The sequence below is a fragment of the Vitis riparia genome, chromosome 6 (genome assembly GCF_004353265.1).
Source record: "Vitis riparia cultivar Riparia Gloire de Montpellier isolate 1030 chromosome 6, EGFV_Vit.rip_1.0, whole genome shotgun sequence".
NCBI lineage: Eukaryota > Viridiplantae > Streptophyta > Magnoliopsida > Vitales > Vitaceae > Vitis > Vitis riparia.
Window position 1 is genome coordinate 1,975,868 of NC_048436.1, and position 27,325 is coordinate 2,003,192.

The 27,325-nt window shown below is 34.4% G+C and overlaps 2 protein-coding genes across 3 annotated transcripts; one reads left to right on the top strand and one right to left on the bottom strand.

Moving 5' to 3' along the window:
- Positions 1-68: 68 nt before the first annotated feature.
- Positions 69-2,979, bottom strand: LOC117916288 (pentatricopeptide repeat-containing protein At2g27610). The gene has a single exon (XM_034832242.1). It carries the CDS (start codon positions 2,977-2,979, stop codon positions 379-381), a length of 2,601 nt encoding a protein of 866 aa, XP_034688133.1. The 3' UTR covers positions 69-378.
- Positions 2,980-8,870: 5,891 nt separating this feature from the next.
- Positions 8,871-25,980, top strand: LOC117916092 (protein HIRA). Of its 2 annotated transcripts, XM_034831923.1 has the most exons (11): positions 8,871-8,994; positions 9,174-9,337; positions 10,334-10,609; positions 10,948-11,199; positions 11,289-11,686; positions 11,835-12,852; positions 14,280-14,490; positions 14,744-14,984; positions 16,116-16,238; positions 23,842-23,959; positions 25,243-25,980. In XM_034831923.1, the coding sequence occupies exons 2-11, from the start codon at positions 9,230-9,232 to the stop codon at positions 25,609-25,611; spliced, it is 3,114 nt and encodes a 1,037-aa protein (XP_034687814.1). In that variant the 5' UTR covers positions 8,871-8,994; positions 9,174-9,229; the 3' UTR covers positions 25,612-25,980. The 2 variants fall into 2 exon arrangements, with proteins under 2 accessions (XP_034687814.1, XP_034687815.1); XM_034831924.1 differs by lacking the exons at positions 8,871-8,994; positions 9,174-9,337 and having other exon boundaries at positions 10,519-10,609; positions 10,945-11,199.
- Positions 25,981-27,325: the final 1,345 nt, after the last annotated feature.

The window sequence follows — 27,325 nt, forward strand, 5'->3', positions numbered from 1 at the left end:
TAATTAAATAATTCAAATTGAACTACAATTATAATGTATAATATTAGTAATTTAGTCTCATACATCAAGTTCATATTTATGCAGAAACTCAACTCAAAAAGAATATTCAATGCCTTTCTAGTGATTAAATTATCCTCTAAAATTTTCAAAATCTTGGTGAAGTTTTTTCTTCTATGTCAACAACCATCAGGTTCATACTCACTGCAGTAATTCAGCCAAAATTGATACATCACAAGAGCTGCTTGGTGATCTAGACATGACTCCTCCATATATAGGATTTGCAACTCTAGTGATAACCCCTGCAGTTTGTCATTCTGAATGAAAATTTAACCATGAAAATCATAGGGATCCTTGCCATTTCTCACTGATATACTGGAGTCACCAGTAGTCCCCACACGAACAAGAACCTCCCTTGAAATGGTGGAAACGATTTGAATCCCTGACAACAATATCCCGCCCTTCAATCTTTGATATTAACTTGATAACGGTATGGCAATCACCACATACTCTAAGGTTCTTCACAATCTGAATAGGAGTTCCTGGAGGTGTAGCAATCAATCCAAAAGCAATAGCCAGTCGCTCACTATGCTGGGAAAGAATAACTTCCTTGTGTTCCTCCTCAACATCATGAAGTACATACTTTGTATCTGGGTAATATCCTGCATCCTTTAACCGGATACTCAATTCTTCAAGCTTCAAATAAATGCGATCTGATTGTGGGTGTGAAAGATCACCAGCCATGAATGAGAAGGTTTTGTTCTTGACTTCAATCCAGCTATACCCAGCTTCTTTCTTTACCTTTTTCATATCCATTAACTTTCGGACTTTAGCTCTCTCTTGCCAATTTCCTGCTGTTGCATATATATTCGATAGCAGGACATATGCAGCTGAGTCTTGAGGCTGAAGTGAAATTAGCTTTTCTGCTGCAAGTTCCCCTAGCTGTACATTTAGGTGAACACGGCAAGCTGCCAAAAGTGTACGCCATATAGTTGCACCTGCAGGGAATGGCATCTTGTTTATGAGATCCATGGCTTTTTCAAGCATTCCAGCTCGGCTATACAGGTCAACCATGCAAGAATAGTGCTCCATTGTTGGAACAATGTGATAATCTTTTACCATCAGATCAAAGTATCTTTGGCCTTCATTCACTAGCCCAGCATGAGTACAGGCAGAAATCACTCCTATGAATGTTATTCCATCCAGTTCCAAGTTCTTGCTTCGCATTTCCTCAAATATCTTAAGGGACTTCTTACCGCAACCATGTTGTGCGTAGCCTGAGATCATTGAGTTCCAAGAAACTAAATCTCTATCCACTTGCCTCTTGAAAACTTCATTTGCACTCTCGATATTGCCTCTTTTTGCATACATGGTAACAAGAGCACTGCTTACACATAAAGCATTGCTAAACCCAGATTTAATTGAACATGCATGAAACTGTTTCCCCTGCTCTACCGATGCTGTAGGAGCAGCACACGCATTCAGTACACTAGAAAAGGTAAATTCATTTGGCTCAACCCCCTCTTTTGCCAACTGGAGAAAAATCTTAACAGCTCCTTCAATGTCTCCCATTTGGGCATATCCAGAAAGCATTGCTGACCATGCCACAATGTCCTTCTCATCAATTAGTTCAAAAATTTTTGCAGCTTCATCGGCATTTCCTATCTTGCTGTATGAGTCTGAAAGTGCAGTTCCTACAGAAGGTGAGTTCTCATAATTAGTCTTAACAACAAGTGCATGTATTTGTGAGGGAGAAACAGCAGCATTAGCTGTTAGGATGGTAGAATATGTGAAATGGTTAGGTCTAACACCTTCTCTCCTCATTTGGCAAAAGAGATTCATGGCTCGATCAGTTCTGCCATTCTGCACATACCCACTAATAATGGCTGTCCATGAAACCACATTTTGAACCCCATGCATCATACAGAACAACTTGAAGGCATCATCTATTTCACTGCACTTACTGTAAGCTACCATAAGTGCCGTTTTGATGTTAAGATCAAAATCAGACCCGTTCTTTATAACCTGACAATGGAGCTGTTTAGCAAAACTCATTTCTTTAATGTTTGCACATAACTTAATTACAGTAGCAAATATCGTTTGAGTCAACTTAACACCCTCAAGCCTCATCCTATAAAATAGTTCAAAAGCTTCCAGATCAAGACCATTTGTCACAAACCCGGCAATCATACTGTTCCAAGAAACTGCATTCCTATTCTCCATACTATCAAACACAGCTTTGGCGTCACTAACCATCAGGGACTTTGAATACATATTTACCATTGAATTACCCACAAAGATAGTGGAATCTAAACCACTTTTAATGACCATGGTATGAACTTGAACTCCCTTCTCAACTGCACCATCAGCGGCCAAACCTCCAAGAACAGCCGCAAATGTAAATGGGTTAGGCTTAATTCCCTCCAGTTGCATTTGGGAAAACAATTTTAATGCCTGCTCATTCAGCCCATTTTGCCTATAACCCGCAAGCAATGAAGTCCAAGACACCACATTTTTCACCCTCATTTCATCAAAAACTCTCTCCCCATCCTCAACACTCTCAGTTTTCATATACATGTCAACCAAAGAAGTCCCCACACTAACATCCTCCACAAACCCACATTTGATACATTGACAATGCACTTGTTTTCCCACAATTCGGTCAAATAAGCATCCACATACCTTCAAAACACAAGAAAGGCTCGACCCGTCAGTGGGAGAACCCGACCGCCGAAGACCCAAGAAAAGATTGAGAGCCTCCTTGTTTTGATCGTTGCGAGAGAATTCGAAAAGCAAGTGGTTGTTTCGGGACAGGCCTTGTTGGGGTGTTTCATCGAACAGTTGGTGTGAGTGGGAGAGAGTAGAGAGTTTCGAACTTGAGAGAGAAGTTTTTGGATTGAAAACGACGTCGTATGGTCCAGAAAAAGATTGGGTGAATCGCTTTTGCCGTTTGCTTCTTCTGAGTTGCCTGACGCCGAACATTGCACAGAAACAGCGGGAAGATGCAGGAAGGGGTGTTTAGTGTTTACATATGCTAACGGCTAGGAAGCGAGGATCAAAACGCACCGTTTTGGGCTCCTATTAAACGACGCCGTTCTAGATTTTACAGTTGCGCAAACTGCCGCAGTGAATATATGTTGAAAAAATAAAACCCACTTTTTAAAAATATATTTGGTTATAAGAGATAAAATAATCTTTAAATTATAATCTAAAGTTTTTTCATGTTCTTAATTCATTTTTGATATAAATATCCTTTACCATTTTAAGTATTTACACATAAATTTTTTTTAAAAAAGTTTTTTATAAAAAAAATAATAACATTTTTATCAAACTAAGACAAAAAATGATAAAAAGTTAGATTTCAAATTTTGGATTTTCATCGATCCTCTTAATCAAATAACCACTTTTTTAATTTACTTTGTGCGGCAAATAGAGGGTTCATTATAAAACTATTATTATTTTATTTTAATTATTTAATAAAAATTAATTTACTTAAGAATAAAGTAATATTTTTTAAATAGTTTACAAAATTATTATGAAAACAATGTAAGTTTAAGTAAATAAGAAAATATCAATTTGCATCTACAAAGACTTTTAAGTTTTTGTATTTAAAGAAATATTGTAGGATTGGGACCACTTTAGCATGTATGCCCTTGGAAATATTGGTTTGATACAAATAAATTGAACTTTTATAAAAAGAAAAAAAAATGTTGGTATAAATACAATTATAAAAAAACAAAAGATTATGAATCAAATTAACTATTTTTAAAAACAAAAATAAAATATTATAAATGTCAAATAATGATGAGAAAAGTTATTCAAAAAAATAAAATATAAGGTTTAATATTAACTAGGGCTACAATTTAAGTGGCTTGGTCGGGCTAATGGCCAACTTAAACTCAACCCAATTAAGAAATAATTAACCCAATCTCTAACTCGAGGTACTTAATCCAAACGTTGTACAACCTTATTTTTCTAAACCCGGGTTGAACTCGAATTGATCGGGTTAAACTTGCGTTGATCAAGTTAGACTTGTATTGATCGGGTTAAACTCAAGTTGATCAAATTAGACTTCGATTGATTTAAACTCAAGTTAGTTAGATTGTTTGAATTACATAATTCAAAATCCATTTGTAGTGGTTTTTTCTTAAAAAAAATTACCAAAATTTAAATAGTAAAAAAGATTAAATTTCAAGATAATAATAAAAAAGTAAAAAATAAATTTATATATCTTTCTTAAAAAAAAAAAAAAAAAAACATATGATATAATTATAATTTGATATTTTTCTTTAAAATTTAAAAAGAAAATGAATATTATTATATATGATATAAATATTATAAAAATATTAAATCAGGTTTAGGTTATGCTTAGATTGGATTGTTCAAACCTTGACCCAACCCCAACCCAAATTAAGTTCAGATTAAGAAAACTTAACCTCAATTCAAGTATTGAAAATATTTGTTCAAGTTTGTCCAAACATCATGTTAGATGGAGGCAACCCACCCAAGTTGCATTATTGACCATTTGCACACACTATCCACTTTTATTTCTGAAATAAAAATAATAATAAATTTTATATAATATTCATTAATCTTAAGATACTTTCATTTTAAAAAAATATCAAAAGATATCAAAAAAAAAAAAATTGACTAGCTCACGAGTTAAATGATTTTTAAACGTATAAGATAAATCTATATAAAAAATATTCTATTTTTATATATAATTTAAATATATATATATATATATATATATATATATATATATATATATATATATATATATATATATATATATATATATATATATATATCATGAAAGGTATTATATTCATATTTTTATTTTCTTCTTTGTTTTCAAGTTGGTTTTCAAATTTTCAGAAAATATTTCCCATTTTCCTAAGAAATTTTTGAAAACATGTTTTCACTTTTCCATTTTTTTAATTCATAAAAATAAAAAGTTATTATAAAAAAATATAAAAATTTGTACCATGTGAACTTGTTAATGATTTATTCATAATGATGTATATTTTTTTATGACTCTCTATAAAAATGGGAGACCTCCAATGAAAATTCATTCAGTTTTCTTCCTACATTTTTTTTTTCTTTTTCTCATTTTCTTCTTCCTTTTTCACTTTATTATTCTACAATACTATTTTATTATTTTACAACATGTTATCAGCACAATGCTTTAACTATGTAAAAAAAAAAGAAGAATGTTCAACGTAGAAAAAGAGAAGAATTATTTTCTTGAAATGAAATATGAAAAGTAGTATGCATTGTATTCTATTATTATAATTTTTATTTTATTTATCTCATAGCCAGAAGCTACATAAATCATATTTTATATAATCAAGCTAAAAGTTTGTAATTGTAGATATTTTAATTATTTAATAACCAGAAGTTACATAGAAATTTTTTTCATAACCAAGAGTTATGAAATATATGTACAATACTCATAATCAAATGTTATGGGGTAAATTATAAAATTACAAATATATAACTAGAAGTTATGCATATGATCCCTAATTACTTTTTAATTATATTATATAATTGGAAATTATACCAAACAACATTATACAATTAGAAGATATAGAATAAATAGTTTATAGTTTGAAGTTATGTGTAAATTTGTATAATGAATAGTTCATAACTTGAAATTATTTACAAATTTGCACAATGAATAATTCATAGCCCGTGACTATGTATAAATCTACACAATAAATAGTTTATAACTTGAAATCGTATACAAATTTGCACAATGAATAACGGCATGAAGTTATATACAAATTTGCATAATGAATAATAACTTAGAGTTATATACAAATTTGCATATTTTTTTATTCTAACAAAATAATCATAACCGAAAGTTATGCAAGATATTATCTTTTAATTTCTATTTCGTATTCACGTATTTTTCATAACAAGAAATTATGGAAGCAATCTTTATTAACAATTATTTAATAGTCAAAAGCTATACATACAATTTCTAATTCTCTTGTATAATATACAAAATAAAATTGTCAATTAACAACCATGTAACTAAAAGATACGGAGACAATTTTTTATTTTGTTGTATAACTAGAAGTTATATCATAACATAATTGTCAATTGTTTAATGTTATTATAACACCACTCAAATTTTAATTATTCATAGCCTAAAGCTATGAAGAAAAGTCAGCAAATTAATAATTGTTAAAACAAATGCAACTAGAAGTTATATTAAAATATTTTATAAACTTATATTATATGGTCAGAAGCTATATAATTATTATTATTCATAACTCAAAGTTATGAAAATGAAAAAAATTATATTCTTTGTACTAATAAAAGATTATAACAAAGTTGTTAATATGTATTTTCTTATAACTAGAAATTGTAGGGAAGAAAATTGTTAACTAACAAAATTTGAGATATCATGGTGCCTTTATTGAAAATACTCATTGTCACCAACCTTCATCAACAATGATCTGATCCATAGAAATATATGACCACTTTGGGGTCTCACTCACAAGTCAAAGTCTTTTGTTGATTTTGGCACAAATTCAATATCCTTTCAAAGTTGAGAGTTCATGTAGTATAGTAACTTGGTGAATCATGACAATTAATAACTTTGCGTCATGATTCACCGTAGGTCATGTCTAGTATATCTCACATATATTATTGCACTCATCATGAGAAACCTATCACGACCAAGATAAGTCAGTATTTTAATTAAAAGGTGATGTACTACAGTCTTTACTAGATTACCCAAATCCATAAATCGTCTGTGGACAACTTATCTACCTATAAGGAACCCATGACTTGTATCTTTAGTGCAATTTTTAATGCACACAAGTCATGTACAGTGTAAGAGATATGGGTTGAATGTTCAAATCAATGTCAATATACCAAAAGGATAACAAAGAGACAGTTAAGTTTAACGTTGTAACACCATGATTCAATATACCAAAAGGATAACAAATAGACAATTAAAGAAGAAAATGTTCTTTTATAAATTTTTTTTTCTACCACCTAAACCTTTCATTAATGATTCAAATAACTTCCTTTTTATCTTTATTTTTTTTTTCAAATTCATACAACTTTCTCTTTTTTTAATTTATTTATATTTTCTCTAAATTGATGATCGATGAAGAAAAATCAAATAAAAAAGTTTTATTATTTTTAGTTATTAATTTTAATAAATTTTCAAATTAAATAAGTTATAAGTTTATTTATTTTTAGAATTAGTCAATCCTTGATAAATACAAAAAATATGAATTAGCCTTTTGCATGACTTTAATATTCTGATATATATATATATATATATAATTAGGATTTGTTAGATAGCATTAAAAAAAAAAAACACTTTTTACTTAAAAAAAATGTTTTTGAAGTAAAATCAAGCATTTGATAAAATTTATGAAATATTTTTAAAATTTTGAAAAATTACTCTTATTGTTTATTGGATAAAACACTTGATAGATTATTATTTTAAATAAAATACTTATATTAAAAATACTTTAAATAGAAGTATTGTCAAACATACTCTTAGATATATTAAGAATGCGTTTGACAGTGATTTTTTAAAATATTTTTTAATTTTTTTAACACTTAAATTTTTTTATTTTTTGAAATTATAAAGATTAAAAATATTTTTTAAAATCACTGTGAAATACACTTTTAAACACTTTTTTTTTTTTCATTTGTGTGATATGGTAAATATACTTTCCAATTTAAGACCAAGAAATATCTCAATCATTTAAACTTCAAATTCAAAATTACCTCATATATATTATATTTTTTATTTTTAAGAATTAAAAATTGAGACTTCTTTCTTATCAAGATTTTTGTTTGACAGCTAGGTTCATAAATGTTAACATATGAATTTCGTGGTAACAAGAACTTTCTATTCATATCATTGTAAAGTAATTTTACAAAGATATCAATTGTTTTCAAATCCTTATTTTTTTATTTTAAAAAAATATTGATTACAATATTATTAATTATCTCTTTGTATACAATTTATAAGAATTATTTCCAAAACAATTTAGGTTGTTTTATAGGAGGAATTCCTTCAATAGCTCTTCTACTTGAGTATGTAATCAATAATGGATCATTATACATATAAAAGTGTGTTTTATACACAAAAAAGTTACAAAATAATAACCTGGTCTTATAAAATACAAATTTTAAACAACTATCTAAAAATAATTAATATTTTATATACCTATTATCTTTGATTATGATAGGTGAGTATATAAAACTTTAATTATTTTTAAAATTTTATATTTTATGATTATTTTTACACGAGTGTGGAGAAACACACTATAATTCTATTGTATTTGTTTTTTTAGAAAAAATGATCAATATATTAAATATTTGGAATAATAATTTATTAAGAAATTTATTTAATATTTTTTGGGGGAGAAAATTTTCATCTTAAAAGTGAAAATTTATATATGTAACTATCTAAAGGCATTTGCATATGCCAAATCAAACCCCAATGCCCATTAATAGAAGAAACAGAGCCGTCCTTTGATTTACCTTCTGAGTAACTCCCAAAATTAGAGTAAAATCCAAGTGAATTTGATCTCACCAAAGGAAATTTTTAAACAAATCAAACCATATCAAAACACCAAAAAACTCACATTTTTGGCAAAACCCTAATTCAAAAATGTAAACCCTAATTTCAATCCTTGAAGTTTCGTCCACCATTTTTTCCCAAGAAAAAATGGAAATAGAAAGAAATTTTTTTAAAAGAGGAAAGTTACATTTCCCATAGCGGAGTCTCCATCTGGCACTTTCTAGCTTACCCTCTCCTCGTCTCACAATTTGCATTAAACAATGATACCTTCTTTTTTTTTTTTTTGGGTTATATAAATATATATTTTTTCCCCTTTACTCTCCTTTATTTTCCTTTATTTTTCCTCTTGCAGACTTTTGTTTCTTAAGACCCAAACACCCGCGAATCTTTGGTTAGATTTGACCGTTGTAAAGAGCTTCTTTGATCTTTTCCAGGTTTTTGTCACTGACAATACTACCCCAGAGGGTTTTTGACCATTAAGCTCTTCTAGGGTTTTTGGGTTTCTATTCATCTGGGGTTTTTCTGCTTCACCCATCTAGGGTTTTCTTTTTCTTTTTTCCCTTTTTGGGTCCCAAGACCATGAATTTGTATGCCGTTTTGGTGGGTCTTGCAGGAACAAGGTGAAAAAACTAAAAAACTTTGCTGGGTTTTGAGAATCGATTTTCAGGGATGATTGCAGAGAAACCCAGTTGGATTAGGCATGAGGGCATGCAGATTTTCTCTATTGATATTCAGCCAGGAGGGCTTAGGTTTGCAACTGGTGGAGGTGACCACAAGGTACAAATCTTTCTCACTCTTTATGTTCTGGTTGGTTGCTGAGAAATGGTGGGAGAAGGAAGGAATTTGAAAATTTAAGCCTGACATCAACTTCCACTGCTCTACTGAGCCCAATGCAACTGTTTGGTAGAATTTTTTATTTAGGGAACCAGACTCCACAATGCTCGAAATTTGTTTGTTGTTTTTTCTTTTTTCATTAGTTTTTCAGTTACCAGCGGGGTTGCTTTGACATTTGAGTCTCTCTCATACTTTATATCCTTTTTGTTCACCGAGAAAACGCGGGCCAAAAAAAAAAATTATAATAGTCTTAGAGTTTTGCTTGTTTGATATTTGAGGAAAAAAAAAAATTATAATCCACTAATCCCAGTGTGAAAGTTTGGTTTATATGATTCGAAATTTGCGTCTGACAAGAACTGTTTAATTTTCCCAAGTTTACTAGCTGTTTAGGATTTTCTTATATAATTGGATTAATGAGTTGAGAAATCCAAATAATGGCACTAAAATATAGCCTGTATCAAACTAAGAAATTTGAGGGGGTTATCTAATTTATAGAACATTTATTGAATTGGTGAAAATTTGGTTTCTCTCAGTTGATCTCCAATCCAGTTCAGTCAAATAGCTATTCAACATCAAAATCAATCCACCTTTTGAACAATTTGGATTCGTGTCATTGCAGGGAACATGGATTGTGGCTTTTCGGTCTTCAATATTTATGTTTTTAGTACTTTGACATATATTTTTACTATTTAATGAGAAAATTGACCTTTAGGCTCATGCGCTATCTCTAAGGTCTCTGTTTGTGTATTAATGCGATTACATTTTGTGTAGCATGTTCAACCAATAGCTTTAGTTTGCCACCTAAAACAGAAGACTGTGTGTTTGACCATTTGGTCACAACTTGTATTTGTGATGCTTTAGTGCACTTTATATCAGGGAATTCTTGTTTTGCTTCAGCAAGAGAGATAATTGTTTATGCCTTGATGTCATTGCATACAGGTTCGGATATGGAACATGAAATCTGTTGGCAGGGACTTAGAAAATGATGAATCTGTACACAGGCTGCTTGCAACCCTCCGTGATCACTTTGGATCGGTTAACTGTGTTAGGTGGGCTAAACATGGCCGGTATGTTGCATCAGGGTCTGATGATCAAGTGATTCTGATTCATGAGTGGAAGCCTGGGTCAGGAACCACTGAATTTGGCAGTGGAGAGCCCCCTGATGTTGAAAATTGGAAAGTAGCCATGACTTTGAGAGGTCACACTGCTGATGTGGTAATTAAAACACTTCCTCTAAGACATTTGGACTCATCATGAAGACAAAATGTTTTGTTCTACATGAAATCAAAATGAGTTTGTTTTCTTAATGCATAGAATCAATATTGTCTCATGGAATCTTGATGTTTAAGATATTGCGATTATTTTACTTATCTTTGCTTCATGTATTTTCCTCATTTTCAAGTACATATTTTCCTTTATAAGCTCCGGTAAGATAAAATAGAATTATTTCAATTTCACATGTCATCATGTCTCCTTAGTTTATTATATGACTCTCTGATTGATCCAGCTAGGTTCTGTCTAACTGGGGAGTTGCTTTAATGTGCCTAAAGTAGGTGGATCTTAATTGGTCTCCTGATGACTCGATATTGGCAAGTGGAAGTTTGGACAACACAGTCCATGTCTGGAACATGAGCAATGGGATCTGCACTGCTGTTCTTAGGGGTCACTCAAGCCTGGTTAAAGGGGTCACTTGGGATCCTATTGGCTCCTTCATTGCAAGTCAATCAGATGATAAAACTGTCATCATTTGGCGAACAAGTGACTGGAGTCTGGCTCACAGGACAGATGGGCATTGGACAAAATCAGTATGTCTTTCCTTCATAAATGAAATTTATCTATTTCCTTTTGAGCCCTTCTGTTTTGTAATAGTCTAATGACAAGATATCCTTTTCAGCTGGGATCTACCTTTTTTAGACGGCTTGGGTGGTCACCTTGTGGCCATTTTATAACTACTACTCATGGTTTCCAAAAGCCAAGGCATTCTGCACCTGTTCTTGAGAGAGGGGAATGGTCTGCCACTTTTGACTTCTTAGGTCACAATGCCCCTGTTATCGTGGTCAAGTTCAATCATTCAATGTTTAGAAGAAATTTCTCCAATGCTTCAGAAGGAAAAGCTGCACCCGTTGGCTGGGCAAATGGAGCATCCAAGACTGGCGGGAAAGAATCACAGCCATACAATGTTATTGCCATTGGAAGTCAGGACAGAACTATAACTGTATGGACTACTGCAAGTGCTCGTCCTCTCTTTGTGGCCAAGCATTTCTTTTCTCAAAGTGTTGTGGATTTATCCTGGTAAGTTCACTTGTCAATGGTTAGAATATTTCTTGTAGAAAATCATTAACTTGATGTCATTGATTTGTATGTTAAATATGAATCTTTGTTTTTCATTTTCCCTGTTTCTTTCTTGCCATGATTCTTTTATTCTTCCTTTGGGAAACAGGAGTCCTGATGGGTATTCTCTCTTTGCCTGTTCCTTGGATGGGACAGTGGCTACTTTCCATTTTGAGGTGAAAGAACTCGGCAATAGGATAAGTGATGCTGAATTGGATGAGTTAAAGAGAAGCCGTTATGGTGATGTCAGAGGTAGACAGGCAAATTTAGCAGAAAGCCCCGCACAGTTGTTGCTTGAAGCAGCATCAGCTAAGCAAACCCCTGGTAAAAAGGTTGCTTCTGATGTCCATCAAAACCAAGCACCTGTAAAACCTTCTACCAATTTGGGGCTTACAACAAAGGCTTCTGAGTCTCATGATGATGATGGGAAGAAGAGTGGAGGAGCTAATGGCGATGGGTTAAATAAAGTGGCAACTTCTGCTCGGATCTCAAGTCCTGTTAAGCAAAGAGAATATAGGCGTCCAGATGGCAGAAAGAGGATTATACCAGAGGCAGTTGGGATGCCTGTTCAGCTGGAAAATATGTCTGGAGGATCCCAGACTCAAGGACTTGACTTCCCTCTCATTTCAACTGATCATCAAAATGATGGTAATGGAATGGTTCTTACCGATGGTGTCACTAAAGAGGGTTCTATCAAGAGAACTTTTATTGGAAGCCACGATTCAAAGGAGCGCTCTGGGGTCACAGCTAGGGCTACCATTACTGATAGCCTGGTTATTGAGAAGATTCCAGTTTCTGCAGGCAGGGATGGGGGTATAAATGTGGATCAATTGGGAAGTGTGAAGGCTTCTGCTTCTATCGCTGCTTGTAGTACTACCCTTTCAATTAAGGTGTTTGATAAGAAGGAAGCAGAAGATACTATACCAGTTTGCTTGGAAGCTCATCCAAGGGAACATGCTGTCAATGACCTTGTTGGGATGGGAAATACATTTATGATGAAAGAAACAGAAATTACTTGCACAAGGGGGGCTGAAACCCTTTGGTCTGATAGAATATCTGGGAAAGTCACTGTTTTGGCTGGAAATGCTAACTTCTGGGCTGTTGGGTGTGAAGATGGATGCCTACAGGTAAAACTGCAAAACCTTAAGCCTAGTCACCAAAAGGCACATTGTGTAGAAAAAGCCTTGAATTCTTGATCAATCGTGCATGGACAGAAACTGGCACAATTTGTATGTTGGGACAAGTTTAAGTAACAAGAAAAAAATGACTTTCCTTAAAACTTGTTAATATTTCCTAGAGCAAATACTAAAGACTAGGGTGTCTAGTTTCTTGTTTTGAAGGAATACCAAGAAAAGTAGATAATGAAATAAGACCATTTTTTTTAATAGAATACCAAGAGGAATTTAAGAAATACTAATTTTATTGACAAATAATAATAATAATAATCTTTAAACCCTGGCTATAGCGAAGTATTTATAGCTTTCACCTTAGCTAACTAGAATTATTCCTAGTCCTTGAAAAAATAGAAAAAAGTTCACTTCATGATTGACCTCATTGCTAAAGATAAGAAAATAAAGTACAAAAAAGGGAAAAAAATCCAAAAAATGGAAACTAAAAACAGGCCATTTTAAATTGGATGTGGATTCCCCAATGGTGCAAAAACTCATTTTCATGCACTAAGGCTACATTGAAGCAGATTCTTTATCCTTTTTTTTTTACAAAATTTTTATGCTAAAATTTTTTATGATCTTTTTAGGTTAATACCTTAAAAACCTTGTAGATTAAATATATCTGTACATTCTATATCTTATATATTCTGAAATTCCAACATACAGCTTATTGTCAATGTTGAGGAGAGATGCTGAAGACATAAATAGAACTGTTGATTATTTCTTATCACTACCAAATTTACTTCTATGCTTGGCTGTATGTGAAGCCCATGCATTTGAAATTATTTCTAATCCGATGTTGGATTCTGAGTGCTCTGCCTGACTTGGGCATGTGCATGCACTAATGCAGACAAGCACACACACATACAATGCTTGGCTGGATCAATGTAACTATTTAAGTTTCTGCAATATATTATTCACTAGCTATAAAAATTAAAGCCCTGGAATGTATGGAATGAGAAATGCAATTTTATTTTTCTTTGCCAAATTGCCAAGTTATTGGTATGCTTGTGCAGAAATTGGACAGTTTTAAACTTTTCTTTTAGAAGAAATTGACTCTCAATTGACAATAAAAAGTAACTTACACATTAGCAATGGCTAGTTTTTTAATGTGGGCATTAAAAAAAGGTAATAGCTTTTCTAGGCTGATTTTTGTAGTTTGAATGCCAATTAGACAACATGGGGTTCACAAGTTGGTTATAGTTTTGCAAAAATATTCAACTTCATTAATGTTGAAATATCTTTCACATAGCCAAATTTAAATATAAACTTCTGTTATTTCTTCAGAAGAATTGACATCTATCATGTCCACGAATTTAGATACAAACTTTCATCATTTGATTAGAAGCATTGCACCATATTCATTTATATTTGTCCTTGTGAAGGTTTATACAAAGTGTGGGAGACGGGCCTTACCAACCATGATGATGGGATCTGCAGCAGTTTTTATCGACTGTGATGAGTGTTGGAAATTGTTGGTTGTCACAAGGAAGGGATCACTGTTTGTGTGGGACCTATTCAACAGGAATTGTCTCCTTCATGACACATTGGCTTGTTTAATTACTTCAGATTTAAACTCGTCTGCCAAAGATGCAGGTAATGGAAAAAACTTGAGTTTGGATTAGATAACAGCCCTTTTTTAACTTTAATTTTAATTTTAATTTTTTTTCTGGTTCATAGTCATAGGCTGATAGCTGTCCACATGGGGTTTAGACAGCTTTTTGTTTGTTCGTGGTACTTGGCTGACAGTTATTTTCTTGACCATAGGGGGTGTGGACTTTGTTTTACGTTCTCTTACATGTGTAATGGCAAACTGGATGTTTATGATGCTTTTATTACATCTTTCCAGGAACAATCAAAGTTATATCTGCAAAGTTAGCAAAATCCGGTTCTCCACTTGTTATTCTAGCCACTCGCCATGCCTTCCTTTTTGATATGAGCCTCATGTGTTGGCTGAGGGTTGTGGATGACTGCTTTCCTGGATCAAATTTTGCGAGCTCCTGGAATTTGGGTTTAATTCAAAGTGGTGAGCTGGCTACACTGCAGGTGGATGTAAGGAAATTTTTGGCCAGAAAGCCAGGCTGGAACAGGTCTGTATTTGCTGTAGGAGATTCTTCTGGATTTTTTTTTTGTTTGAATTTATGCCTGAAATTTTCATTGACCATGTTCACTTAATTTTACAGTATAAAATATAATGTTTCCTGAAAGTGAATATCCCTTTTATTGCAAATATTTGCAGAAATTGAATAGGTTATTGGATGAATGTATATGTATGTATTTATGCATGTCTTGAAGGTTGGTGTGCTATTCCCAGGCTAATTTTTTGTCTTTTATAACTAACATTTTTTCCTTCAATTTTTTCTTTTTGTGAAAACACATGGCTTTTATCCAACGCTCTGAAAATCCCTGTTGTGTTTTCATGATTGTTCATGATATCAATTTCTGAACTCCATATTCCCACATAAAAAACTTATGATCTCTCTCTCTCTCTCTCTCACACACACACACTCACGCACGCACTGTTTTATTTATTTGTTTTAATTAGGACCAACTTCATTAAAATGAGATAAAATACATAGAAGGACAAGAAATCTTTCCAAAAAATACTTACAACTGATCAAAATAAAAAGTAGAGTGGAGCAAAAACTTCTATGTTTAAAACAAAAAAAAAAAATCCATACAGCTTAAATGTGTGATGTAAATATACAAAGACGCTCCTCATCTCAAAGAGGTAAGAAATTTCCAACAAAAAATACTAACTGACTAGCTCCTTGCTTGGCCTAGTTAATTTGCAACATGATTTGCTAAGAGAAAGAACCATCCAAGTCACTGATAATATCTACAATTTGCCAAAGCAACCTATCATACTTCAAAGGGCCTCTTTCCTTTTCAGATACCTACAAAATAATATTTTTTGAATCACCTTGCTTGTTTGTTCAGGGCCTTGGCTTGCTTCAAACCTTCTAAAAAGGCTAGAATCTCTTCCTTGATCGCCAAACCCTCTATTGTTGGGTTGGCAAAAGCCCTCAACACTGTATCACTATGATCTCTCATCGCACCTCCTGTCCCCAAAATTTTGTGCTCTCTCTAGATGTTTGTCTCATGGCAACTGACATCTATTTAAATGTCTTTTGATGCTGATTAGCTTTATAACCTTTTTCAATTTTATTAACTTGGTCCTTGCCTCTAGAGTTTGACTTATAGTTAATTTGATGTTTCAGGGTGACCGATGATGGCGTGCAGACACGTGCTCATTTGGAATCTCAGTTGGCATCCTCATTAGCTTTAAAGTCTGCTAATGAATATCGCCAGTGCCTTCTGGCCTACATACGGTTTCTAGCAAGGTCTGTTGAGTTTTTATGTTCTCTCTCTCTCTCTCTCTCAATTTATGTGTGTTGAAGTGGAACTTTCTAAGTTGAACAGTTTATGGACAAATTATGCTGTTTTAGGTTTATAATGTATTTAATGCTCATTTAAGTGACTTACTAGAGTGATAACTCTTCACATGCCATTTGGTCCACCAGGAAGTATCCCCTTTAGATTCAGTTTTTTCTTGGTATCAATCAGTTGATGGGTGCTTACAGAAATCTGGAAATTCATCCTTTGTATTAGTATATTTCAGTTCATTGTTTGGATTCTTCCTTGGTGTTTGGCAATGTACCTGGAGTTTCCTTATTTAGAATTCAGATTTCAACTTTTCACATTGGTGTTCTCCAGGAAACTGGGAGTTCCTCATATTCTATAACAATGATTTTTACTTATGTTCAACATATGGTAGTTAAAAAAAGAATTGGGCTAGGGTGTATATAGAGGAACACACTTTGTCTTTGATAGATTTTGTAGACTGGCTAGCCACCAAGTAAGGGTCATGTTTGTTTTGTCCCTTTGTTTTTTGCTTCTTTGTCTTTGGTATACTCCGTGTATGCCTTTTCTCTAGCCTTTGGCTCTTAATGAAATCTATTTACCTATCAAAAAAAAAAAAAAAGTGAGAGATTCTAGGATGTTGATAATACACTGGTGCTGAGGAGAATTGAGAATGTGCATTTTATCCTTGGTTATATGCGGGTGAAGATCCCACACTCAATGCTTCTGTCGCGAGATCTTTTTTACATGTAAACTTCATGAAGTATTATCATGTGCATACCTAATATATTTAATTTAAGTTCAAATTTTTTAAAACAATTCTCTCTTTTGCCTATATTCAGTGCGATTACCTCTCTTTTATATTTTTTGGGCCCTTTCTCTTCTTCTTTTTTTTTTTTTCACTTCATTTCTTATTGTTTGGAAATTTCCTAGGCATGCGCAAATGCATAGATGCAACTATAGTATAATGGTAAATGGATAGATGCAGCTATAGTATGATGGTATCCTAGTCTTTTGGGACTTTAGGGTGCTTGAATTGGTGGGATTGGAGGTAGATGAGCACAACCACTTCAAAAATTGAGAGGGCGGTTTCATTTGGATTCTCACGGTGGTTTATGGACCTTCCATTGGGAGTGATAGAGAAGGTTGGGGGTCACTAATGGGCTTTGGAATGATTCGTGGTGTATAAGAGGTGATTTCAACATAGGTTTCCAGGGGAACGTGATGGTGCTTGTAGGCTGTCTACAGATATGAGAAGGTTTTCTGAAGTTGAGGACTTGCAGCTCAGAGATCTTCCACTAAATGGGGAGTCATTTACTTGGAGTGGGGGCTTAAATAACCAATCTCAGTCGAGATTAGATTGCTTTTTGGTCTTTGAGAGGTGGGAAGATCATTGTAGTAGAGTAGTCCAGTGCATCCTTCTTAGATTTGTGCCAGATCATTCACCCATCTTGTTGGATGGAGGGTGGCGTACAAAGAAGACTTTTCCCTTTTAGATTAAAAAATATGTGGTTGAAGGAGGAAGGCTTTAAAGATGGAACAAAACTTTAGGGGTTCTCACAACTTCATTTTGGTTGAGAAATTGAAGAGCCTGAAGGCTAATTTGAAAAGATGGAACAATAGAGGTATTTGGTAATGTGGCCGTCAGGAAGAATTTGGCCCTTTCTCAAGTTGGGCTTTCGGGATGCAAAAGAAAGGTTGGGAATTTTAACTTAAGAAGACGTGGCTGCAAGGGTGGAGTTCCGTAAATGGGCTCTTATGGAAGAGACTAGCTGAAGGCAGAAATCTAGGGAGGTGTGGTTAAAGGAAGGGGATAGAAACGCCAATTTCTTCCAAAAATTGGAAAATGCAAATAAAAGAAGGAACGCTTTGGCTAAGCTAAAGATTAAAGGGGTTTATTTAATGGAGGGAGGTAGCCATTTATGAGGGGATTGTTTGAGCCTTTCTCAACTTCCTTTCGGAACAAGGGGAGTGGCGACCCTCCATTAGGAATATGATGTTTAACCTTTTAGATGTCCAAGATGCAGCAAAGTTGGAGGAGCCTTTTCTAAGGGAAGAGGTGCTTGCTGCCCTTTCAGATTTAAACAAGGACAAAGCTCCTAGGTTGGATGGTTTCTTAACGGCCTTTTGGCAATTTAGTTGGGACTTTGTTAAAGAAGATGTGATGGGTTTTTTAAATGATTTTCATAATCAAGGTTCATTTGTAAGAAGCCTTAATGCGACCTTTCTGGTGTAGGTTCCAAAGAGAGAAAAGAGAAGAGGGAGGGAAGGGGGAGAGAGAGGGGGGGGGGGGGGGGGGGGGGGTAGGTGTTGGGGATCTTAAAGATTTCAGGCCTATTAGCTTGGTGGGTAGCCTCTAAAAGTTATTGGCTAAAGTGTTGGCTAATAGGCTTAAAAAGTGGTGACTAAAGTGGTCCCCAAGTTTCAAAATGCCTTTGTAGAGAGTAGACAAATTCTAGATGTGGTGCTTGTAGCTATTGAAGAAGCCATTGACTCTGTTTTTTTTTTTTGATCAGAAACGAAGAAAAATATATTAATAGAAGAAAAGATACAAAAGAAAGAGAAGAAACCAAGGGAAGGATGAGAGGTCCTTCCTACACAAACTGAACAAAAGAGAAAACTCCCAACAATAGAAATCTAAAAACAAAAAGAAACCCCAACATTCTCAAACTTTTGAAGCACAAAACCGCAATCCAGTTGAGTTGTAAAACACTTAGAGGAACTCCTCTAAAAGTTGCATTACAAGAAGCCCATAGAGAGGAATAGAACAGAATCAAATCTCATAACATCTCTTCCGTTCTCCCCTTATCCTCAAAGATCCTATTGTTTCTCTCTTGCCACACCATCCAAACCAAAGTAAGGCAAATGATTTGCCAAAGTGTCTTGCCTCATAATGAGTTCCCCAAGCCTTTAAAAGCAATAACCAACATGTCCTCAAAACTCCTTGGAGGGACTCAAACCAACCTTGCTAGATTGAACAACTTGTGCCAGAGTCCAATGGTAACAGGACAATGAAGAAAAAGGTGGTCGATCGAATCTCCATTTCCTTTGCAAAGAATGCACCATTGAGGACAGAGGGATTTGTAGGGTCTTCTCAATTGCAACTTATCATTGTTGTTTACCTTCTCATGTGTTACTAACCAAGCGAGGGCCTTAACCTTTGAAGGGGCTTTTGAACTCCACAAAAACTTGGCCGGAAGGAACAAGATAGGATTTGAGACTTTTGACAAGGCCAATAAAAAAGATTTCACTGAAAACAAGCTTGACGATGACAAAGACCACGCTCTTGAATCTGACAAAGAAGGAGAGAAAAACACTGAGCTAAGGGAGGACATTAATCTCTGAAGGAGATCAATTTCTGAATCAGTAAGATTGCGACGAAAATTAAAATTCCAAGACAGTGGAAAGGAATTGCCAAAGACATTTGAGATAGTGAGGTTTTTCACAGAAATAACTTTATAAAGATCAGCAAATTGAGAGCACAAAGTTTGGTTACCCCACCAAAGATCTTCCCAAAAACGAATTCTCTCCCCATTGCCCACCACTAGGTGGACAAAAGGGGAAAAAACCTGGAAAACTTGAGCAATAGCCTTCCAAGGACATCTGTGTGACCATTTAACCACTATGTTGGCGTCCCATCCATTAGGATGTGTCCCTTATATACTCGCAATAACCTTATGCCAAAGACCACTCCTTTCTCCAGGGAACCTCTAAAGCAATTTCCCTAAGAGAGCAATATTTCTTAGAGAAGTCTTCCCAAAACCCAAACTCCCAACTCCTTTGGTCTACTAACAACATCCCATCTGATAAGATGATCTTTCTCCCCTTCCCCCGTCCCAGACCAAAGAAAATCCCTTTGCATCTTCTCAATCTTTGAAGCTGTTGATGTTGGGGTTTTAAAGAGGGAGAGGAAGTAGCTAGGGATGTGAGACAAACAAGATTGAATTAAAGTAATCCTCCCTCCCAAAGACAAAAAGGCCTTTTTCCAACCATCCAGCCTCCTCGAAATTCCCTCAACCACCCGATCCCAAAAGCCTATTGTCTTTGGGTTCCCTCCCAATGGAAGGCCTAGATAAGACAAAGGCCATTCTGACACTCTGCAATAAAAAACCGAGGCCAAACTAGACAACAACTCCTGCCTAGTGTTAATACCTGAAATGGTGCTTTTTTCGAAGTTGATTTTTAAACTAGATACTTGCCCAAAAACCAAAAGGATAATCTTGAGGTTTTGAAGATGTTCCGGAGAGGCCTTAGAGAAAAAGATGGTGTCCTGCAAACTGTAACAAAGACACTCTAGTCCTATCCCTCCCCACAAAGAAACCCTCAGTTAGCCCAGTTTCCTTTGCTCTGATCATCAACCTACTTAGAACAAAGCCATTGACTCTATGTTGAGAAGCAACAATTGCGGGGTGCTGTGTAAGCTTGATATTGAGAAGGCCTATTATCATGTAAATCGAGAGTTCTTGCTTTTGGTTTTGGACCTTGTGGGATTTGGGGAGAAATGGATCAATTGGATTAGATGGTGTATGTCAACAAGTTTTTCGGTTTTGGTTAATGGCTCTCCTTTTGGCTCTTTTCAAAGCCCTAGGGACGTGAGACATGGGGACCCACTCTCACCATATCTATTTGTGCTAGCAATGGAAGCACTAGGTTGCCTTCTTGGGAGGGCTAGAGAAGGTGGTTATTTGCCTGGTTTCAAGGTGAATAGTAGAGGTGGTGAGGGTCTAGAGATTTCCCATATGTTGTTTGTTGATGATACTTAGGTTTTTTGTGAGGCCTCTTATACTCAAACGAACTACTTAAGTTGGTTACTTGTATGGTTTGAAGCTATTTCGGGCTTGAAGATAAATATATGCAAGAGCGAGCTCATCCCAATTGGGAGGGCAGAGAAGTTTTGGCTTTTGTTCTAGGTTGTAAGGTGAGAGATCTTCCAACTTCTTATTTGGGTCTTCCCCTTGGTGCCCTTTCAAATTCTTTGGCGGTTTGGGTTGGGGTGGAACATAGGTTCCACAAAAGATTGGCTTTGTGGAAAAAATATATTTCCAAAGGGGAGAGGCTTACTCTGATTCAAAGCACTTTATCTAGTTTGCCATCTACTTTATGTCACTTTTCCAAATGCCGAGGAAAGTGAGGATGGGATTGCAACAAATTCAAAGGAATTTCCTTTGGGGTAGAGGGTATTTAGAGAGAAAGTCTCATTTAGTGAAATGGGCTTCTGTTTGCTTAGATAAGAAAAATGGGAGGTTGGGTGTTAGGCGCTTTGATTTGCTCAACAAGACTCTTCTTACCAAGTGGATTTACTGGTATGCAATGGAAAGGGAAGCTTATGGAAGCAATTTATAAAGGGTAAATATGAGGAAGTTGAAGGGGGGTGGTGTTCTAAGGAAGTGTGTGATGGGTACGGGGTTGGGCTTTGGAAAGCCATAAGGAAATTGTGGGCAATGTTTAACACTAAAGTCTCATTTTGTGTGGGCAATGGAAGAAGGGTTAAGTTTTGGAAGGGTAGGTGGTGTGGTAATGATCTATTGTGTGAGTCTTTCCCTTCTTTGTTTGCCTTAGCTACCTCAAAGGAGGTGTGGGTGGCGGAATCATGGAATCGGTTTAATGGTAGTGGTTGTTGGAATCCTAACTCTAGGAATCTAAACAATTGGGAGATTGATATTATGGAGCATTTTCTATTCAAGTTTCAAGATAAGACAGTGAATGGGGGAGTAGAAGATAAGGTGTTGATGGAGGAAAGTCTTTTAAAGTCTATTAGAGGAAATGGAAGACATAAATAAACTCTAAATAGGATTAATATTAATTGGAATTAAATTAGGATTAGTATTTATTGAAGTCAAATTAAGATTAGCTAGTTATGTTATAATATAATTAAAATTTGAGTCATAATATGTTATTAGAGTCCTAGTAGATTTTAGATAATATAATAAGAGTCATTATCGGTTATTAGAATCCTAATAGATTTTAGATTTCTAATAGAAACCTATAAATAAGGCTAATCAATATAAATCAAAGCAATGAATTGATCGATATTAATAATATTATGTTTTTTTCATTGCAAGTGTTTCAATCCTCAATGGTGAGACTTCATTGATTTTCTTTTAAGTAAGACTCTTAGAAGACCTTAGTGAAACCCTAAGATTTCTATATTTTATTTGTTGCTTCTTCTTTCTCTCTATTTTATTTTATTTTATTTTTTCTCTTCCATAAACTTTATTTTTTGTTCCTCTCCTTACACCCTAAAATAAAAACCCTAGCCCACCTACTTTTGAGTGTAGGCAACCATCCTAGGGTTATTCTACATCATGTGTTAAGGCTGGAGACACAACGGTTCTTTCTTTGTGATGTCCCTTTACTCTTGCCTAGAGCTTGGGAGTTCTACCCCCTTCCCAAAAGTTGTAGTTTGAAATTCTTGGGTTCCACCTTGGGTGAGTTTCTTTACTTGGGAGGCTTCATGGGGTAAAGTTGACTTTAGGTCAACTCCAAAGAAGAGGGTGGGGCTTGGCTAATAGATGCTTCTTTGTCATATTCAAGAGTCGTCAATTAACCACATCTTACTTCATTGTGGTGTAGCAAGGGCTTTGTGGTAGCTTTTGTTCTCTCTTTTTGGTGTTTCTTGGGTGTTATATTCCTCAATAAGAGAGACCTTGTAGGTTGGTGTGGGTCTTGTGTTGGAAGGAAACGAAAAAAGTGTGGAAGCAGCTCCTTTATGTCTATTTTGAACAATTTGGAAGATGAGAAGTAGAAGATTGTTCGAAAATGAGGAGCTCTTTGTCCTAAGACTAAAAAACTTGTTTCTCTATAACTTGTTTTCTTGGACCAAGTTGTACATAGCTATAGGCTCAATGTCCTTATGTGATTTTATTGATTGGTTGGGTTCTCACTAAGGGAGGGAGTAGTTTTTTGTTTTTCCTTCCCCTTTTTTTGGCCATTTCTTGGTGGCAGGTATACGTCCTATGTACTATGGTGTGCTCTTTTTAGCGCTTTTAATGCATTTCTTGTTTACCTATCAAAAAGAAAAAATGCTTTTACATTCTTATGAAGGTTTTGTTGTTAGCATTTTCAGGCAACATAAGGGGGTGCAATACCCCTGATACTTTGATTAATTGGAGCCTATATAAGGTTCTTTGCTGGAAGATCTGAAATTCCATTCCGTTGTGTATATTTTGGACGGTTTGGAAGGAAAAGAACAGATTAGCTTTTAGGGGTGGGGGGGGGGGTTCGTTAGCTATACAGAAAATAAAAAATTCTTTTGTATGTAATCTGTGGAGTTGGGCTAGGGTGTACATTGGAGAGGAGTCCTCTTCTCTCTTAGGCTTTTTGGAGTGGCTCGCGACCACTTAAGGGTTGGTGAGGTTGCTCACTTTTTTTTTTCTGTTTCTTGTCTTAGGCTTCTATGTATACCCCCTGTATACTTGTGGCTTTTTGGCCCTTTTTATATTTATCGTTGTTTATCTATAAAAAAAAAATAAGGTCCTTTGCTGGTGGGAGGGCCCTGAAATTTGAATGATCATGTGTCTTGATAGAGAATAACCAGTGGTTCAAATATTTTTCGACTTAAGATCTATCTTATTTGGATTGCAGAGAAGCAGATGAGTCTCGTTTACGGGAGGTCTGTGAGAGTTTTCTTGGACCTCCAACTGGTATGGTTGAGGCTATACCTTCAGATCCAAAGAATCCGGCATGGGATCCTTGTGTGCTTGTAAGTCTTTTTGACTCTTTATAAGTGCTTCGTATATTCTTTGGATAGTAGAATGTTTTTACTAGAATATACTCTTTAAGAATCTTTGTGAAGGAAGATTCTATTACAGCAAAAAACATTTGGGATGTGTTTTTTAGTTCTTGTTCCTGTTCTCATTTAGTTTGCCTTAGAAAATTTGAAACCATTTTAGTAACTAGTCAATGAGATCCTAACAGCTTACCCTGCAATTGTGCACTGTTTTCATCAATGGTGCTTTATTTGATTTGATGGCTAATCCTAATGGTTGATAATTCATTGTTGCAATGAAAACTGACCGACTATGTAATTTGAATGAACATACCTGTATCCTAGCAAGAATATTTCTGTGCATAGACCTGCACCCCAGTTCATCTTCTGTTCTGGTTAAAACCTGGTACCAAATCCTATGCAGACACTCTTTGTCATTGTTGCAGATATCCCTGGATGAAAAAATGCATTATGATAAATAGAACTCCTAAAGAAACTGTTGATCGATCCTTTTCATTATGATTTCTTTCGTTCCTGTGGGAGCCATCCATGTTTTTGGAAATGAAGTAACTTGTTGAAAAATAGGAAATTATTGTTATAATCTATCTAAAGAATTTGAAACATACTCCTTTGTCTGATCAATGGGTGGAACTTAAGTGCATTTTGGAGGAATGATCAAATCTTATAGTGATTAGTTCTTTAACTGATAATGTTTGGATATCCCACTGGAATTGATATTTTATCATCATATTTGAAGGGTACAAATCCATCATTTGAAATGGGGACTATTAAAAAAAGTCATGATTTGGAAGGAGAACAAACAGTAATGGGAGCTATTGCCACAGGTTTAGAACTTGTAGTGCCAGCTTAGTTTCAGGTTTTTATGAAATGGTACAATCATTTGCTGTGTGTGCCATTTGATTCTGGAGTGCCATTCATAATGATGGGTTGGTGCTTTCAAATGCTGTGGTAAAACTAGACTGTTTCCATTTTCCATGGATTCAAGTTTGCCTTTAGTTACAGAATTATTGCTGGGAGAGTTTATAGATGAAGATAATTTTTTTTTTTCGATGTCTAAAGCTACAATAGTTAGGTTATTCCCTTTGTTTGGACTGGACATGACTATATTTGTATTGAATTTTCGACGCTGCTTCTGTTAGCCAGCACAACACTTCTATTTTATTCTTGATAAGTTCTACCATTGCTAAGAATTCCATTTAAGGGATAGTTACCTTAATCTTTTGGGTATTTCAAGTTACCAAACTGGGTTTCTGCAGGGAATGAAAAAGCACAAACTACTTAGGGAAGACATCCTTCCAGCAATGGCATCAAACAGGAAAGTTCAGCGTTTGCTCAATGAGTTCATGGATCTCCTCTCTGAATATGAAAGTGCTGAAAGCAATCAAGATTCAAAAAATCCCAAGCAGCCAAAATCGGCCCTGCCAGCTTATGATCATCAGGTGGACTTTGCCCCATCGACAGAACAAATGGACTCCATGCCACCAGCAACTGATCAGATGGAGATCAGCCAGCCAGCATCAGTTAAAGCAGACTCTTCTCCAGCAACAACAGACAAAGTAAAGTCTGATCCCTCAGCAACAGATCAAAAAACTCAGGTGCCGCCAGCAGAAGATGCTGGGTCTTGATTCTGTATCATGTTACTGTTGTAGGTGATGTTGATAAATATAGAGCATGTCAATATATAGTGTTGCTGATGTGGGCACAAAAACTTGTCTTCCTACTGGAGAAATGATGTGTGCCCCAAGTGCTAGCGGTGAACAAAGCATTGTCACTTGGGTGAATAATCTATTTGTATTTCTCTTGAGCTCTCGCTCTCTGTTGAAGCAACAGCTGGGGATGTAACAAAATTTCATACTTCAGAGTTGGGGCCAACATTTTTGATTTCCATCTTCCCATTTATAGTTTTCTGTAAACAACTTGGTGGATCTTGTTTCTTGTACAATGGTTAGCGTACATTTCATTTTCGCAGTGTGAATTAAGATTATCTTCATCTAGAACCCCTGTCTCAGTTGGAAAATAGTCTGTAAGGTTACCCTTTTTGATACTAACCTATGAGTAAGAGTATCGTGGTGGGGGCTCGGATATTGTTGTGTCAATTGGGATTGCCTCCTGGTGCGGTGAAGTCCTAGCCCTTAACTGGAAATGGATTTTCCATCAGGCCAAACAGCGGCCCCTTGGTGTTTCATGACCCTGGATTGAACACCCCAACATTATTAGGATTCTCAGCTATGGGGCACTGGAATGCTGCAGTCACTGAGCAAAAGTCACCTAACTGGTTGAAGTGAGGAATCACTTGGTATTTGAGTTCTTCACCATTACTTTGGAATTTTTTTTTTTTTGAAATTATAAAAGGAAAAGGGTAAAAAAAAGAAATTATAAAATATTTCTCATGTTTGGAAAAAATTTAGAGAAAAAAGAAAAATTAAATTGTTGAAGAGTATACTTTCCCCAAATTATTCTTACCTTTATTTGAGGAAAATCTTTTAATATTTTCCATTCTATTTTATATGTTTGGTTTTAAGAAGGAAGACAAAAAAAAAAATGATATTTTTTATGTTTAATTTTACTATGAAAAATATAAAAAAATAAAATATAATATAATTAAAATTACTTAAAATTTCATACATGAAAATTATTTAATCTAAAAGCTAAAACCCAAATAAATGAGTGAAATAACATATAAAAATAATTTATTTTGTTTAAATCTATTTTTAACTTTTTTTTTTTCATTTTTCTTTCCATCTATTTTTCACTTTCTTTTTGAATATTTTTTTCTTATAAAAAACATCATTTTCATTAACATTTTTTTTAATTTCTTTATTTATTTTTCAATAATGAAATGCCCGCTAAAAAAATGGTTCTTGAATTAGTAATTGATAAGTCCTTTCTTTACAAATAACCTTTTTTTTTTTTTTTTTTTTTTTATAATACTAAATTATCAAAAACATTTTTTTTTTATTTACATCAAATATTAACTTGAGACTACTATTTATTTTAAAATGTACTAATAAAAAAATTATAGAATAAAAAAGCTAGTATTAAGATCAACCGGCCACAAGTTGGAATAATTTTAATATTAATTATGAGAATGTATTAAATTAAACAACCATAGAATTAAGAATATTTAAAAAAAAAAGTTTCAGGTTTTAGATAAAAAAATTATAAAAAATATTTAAAGGAAAATTTCAAAAGAAATAAAAAATAGAAAGAAAAGCCATCAGATTAATCATTTTGTAGCAAAAACCTTTAAAATTATTTTAAAGAATTTAATAATTTTTATTATAAATATTGATATTTTTCAAATGGAAAAGGTGTGCATCTTAAGGTCTCATAGTCTTA

Excerpts from the sequence above, each read along its gene's own strand:
- LOC117916092 (XM_034831923.1), top strand. The coding sequence starts at position 9,230 with ATGATTGCAGAGAAACCCAGTTGGATTAGGCATGAGGGCATGCAGATT. Across the intron at positions 12,853-14,279 it reads GTGAAGATGGATGCCTACAG|GTTTATACAAAGTGTGGGAG; the intron begins GTAAAACTGCAA and ends GTCCTTGTGAAG. Across the intron at positions 23,960-25,242 it reads CATGGGATCCTTGTGTGCTT|GGAATGAAAAAGCACAAACT; the intron begins GTAAGTCTTTTT and ends GGGTTTCTGCAG.
- LOC117916288 (XM_034832242.1), bottom strand. The coding sequence starts at position 2,979 with ATGTTCGGCGTCAGGCAACTCAGAAGAAGCAAACGGCAAAAGCGATTC.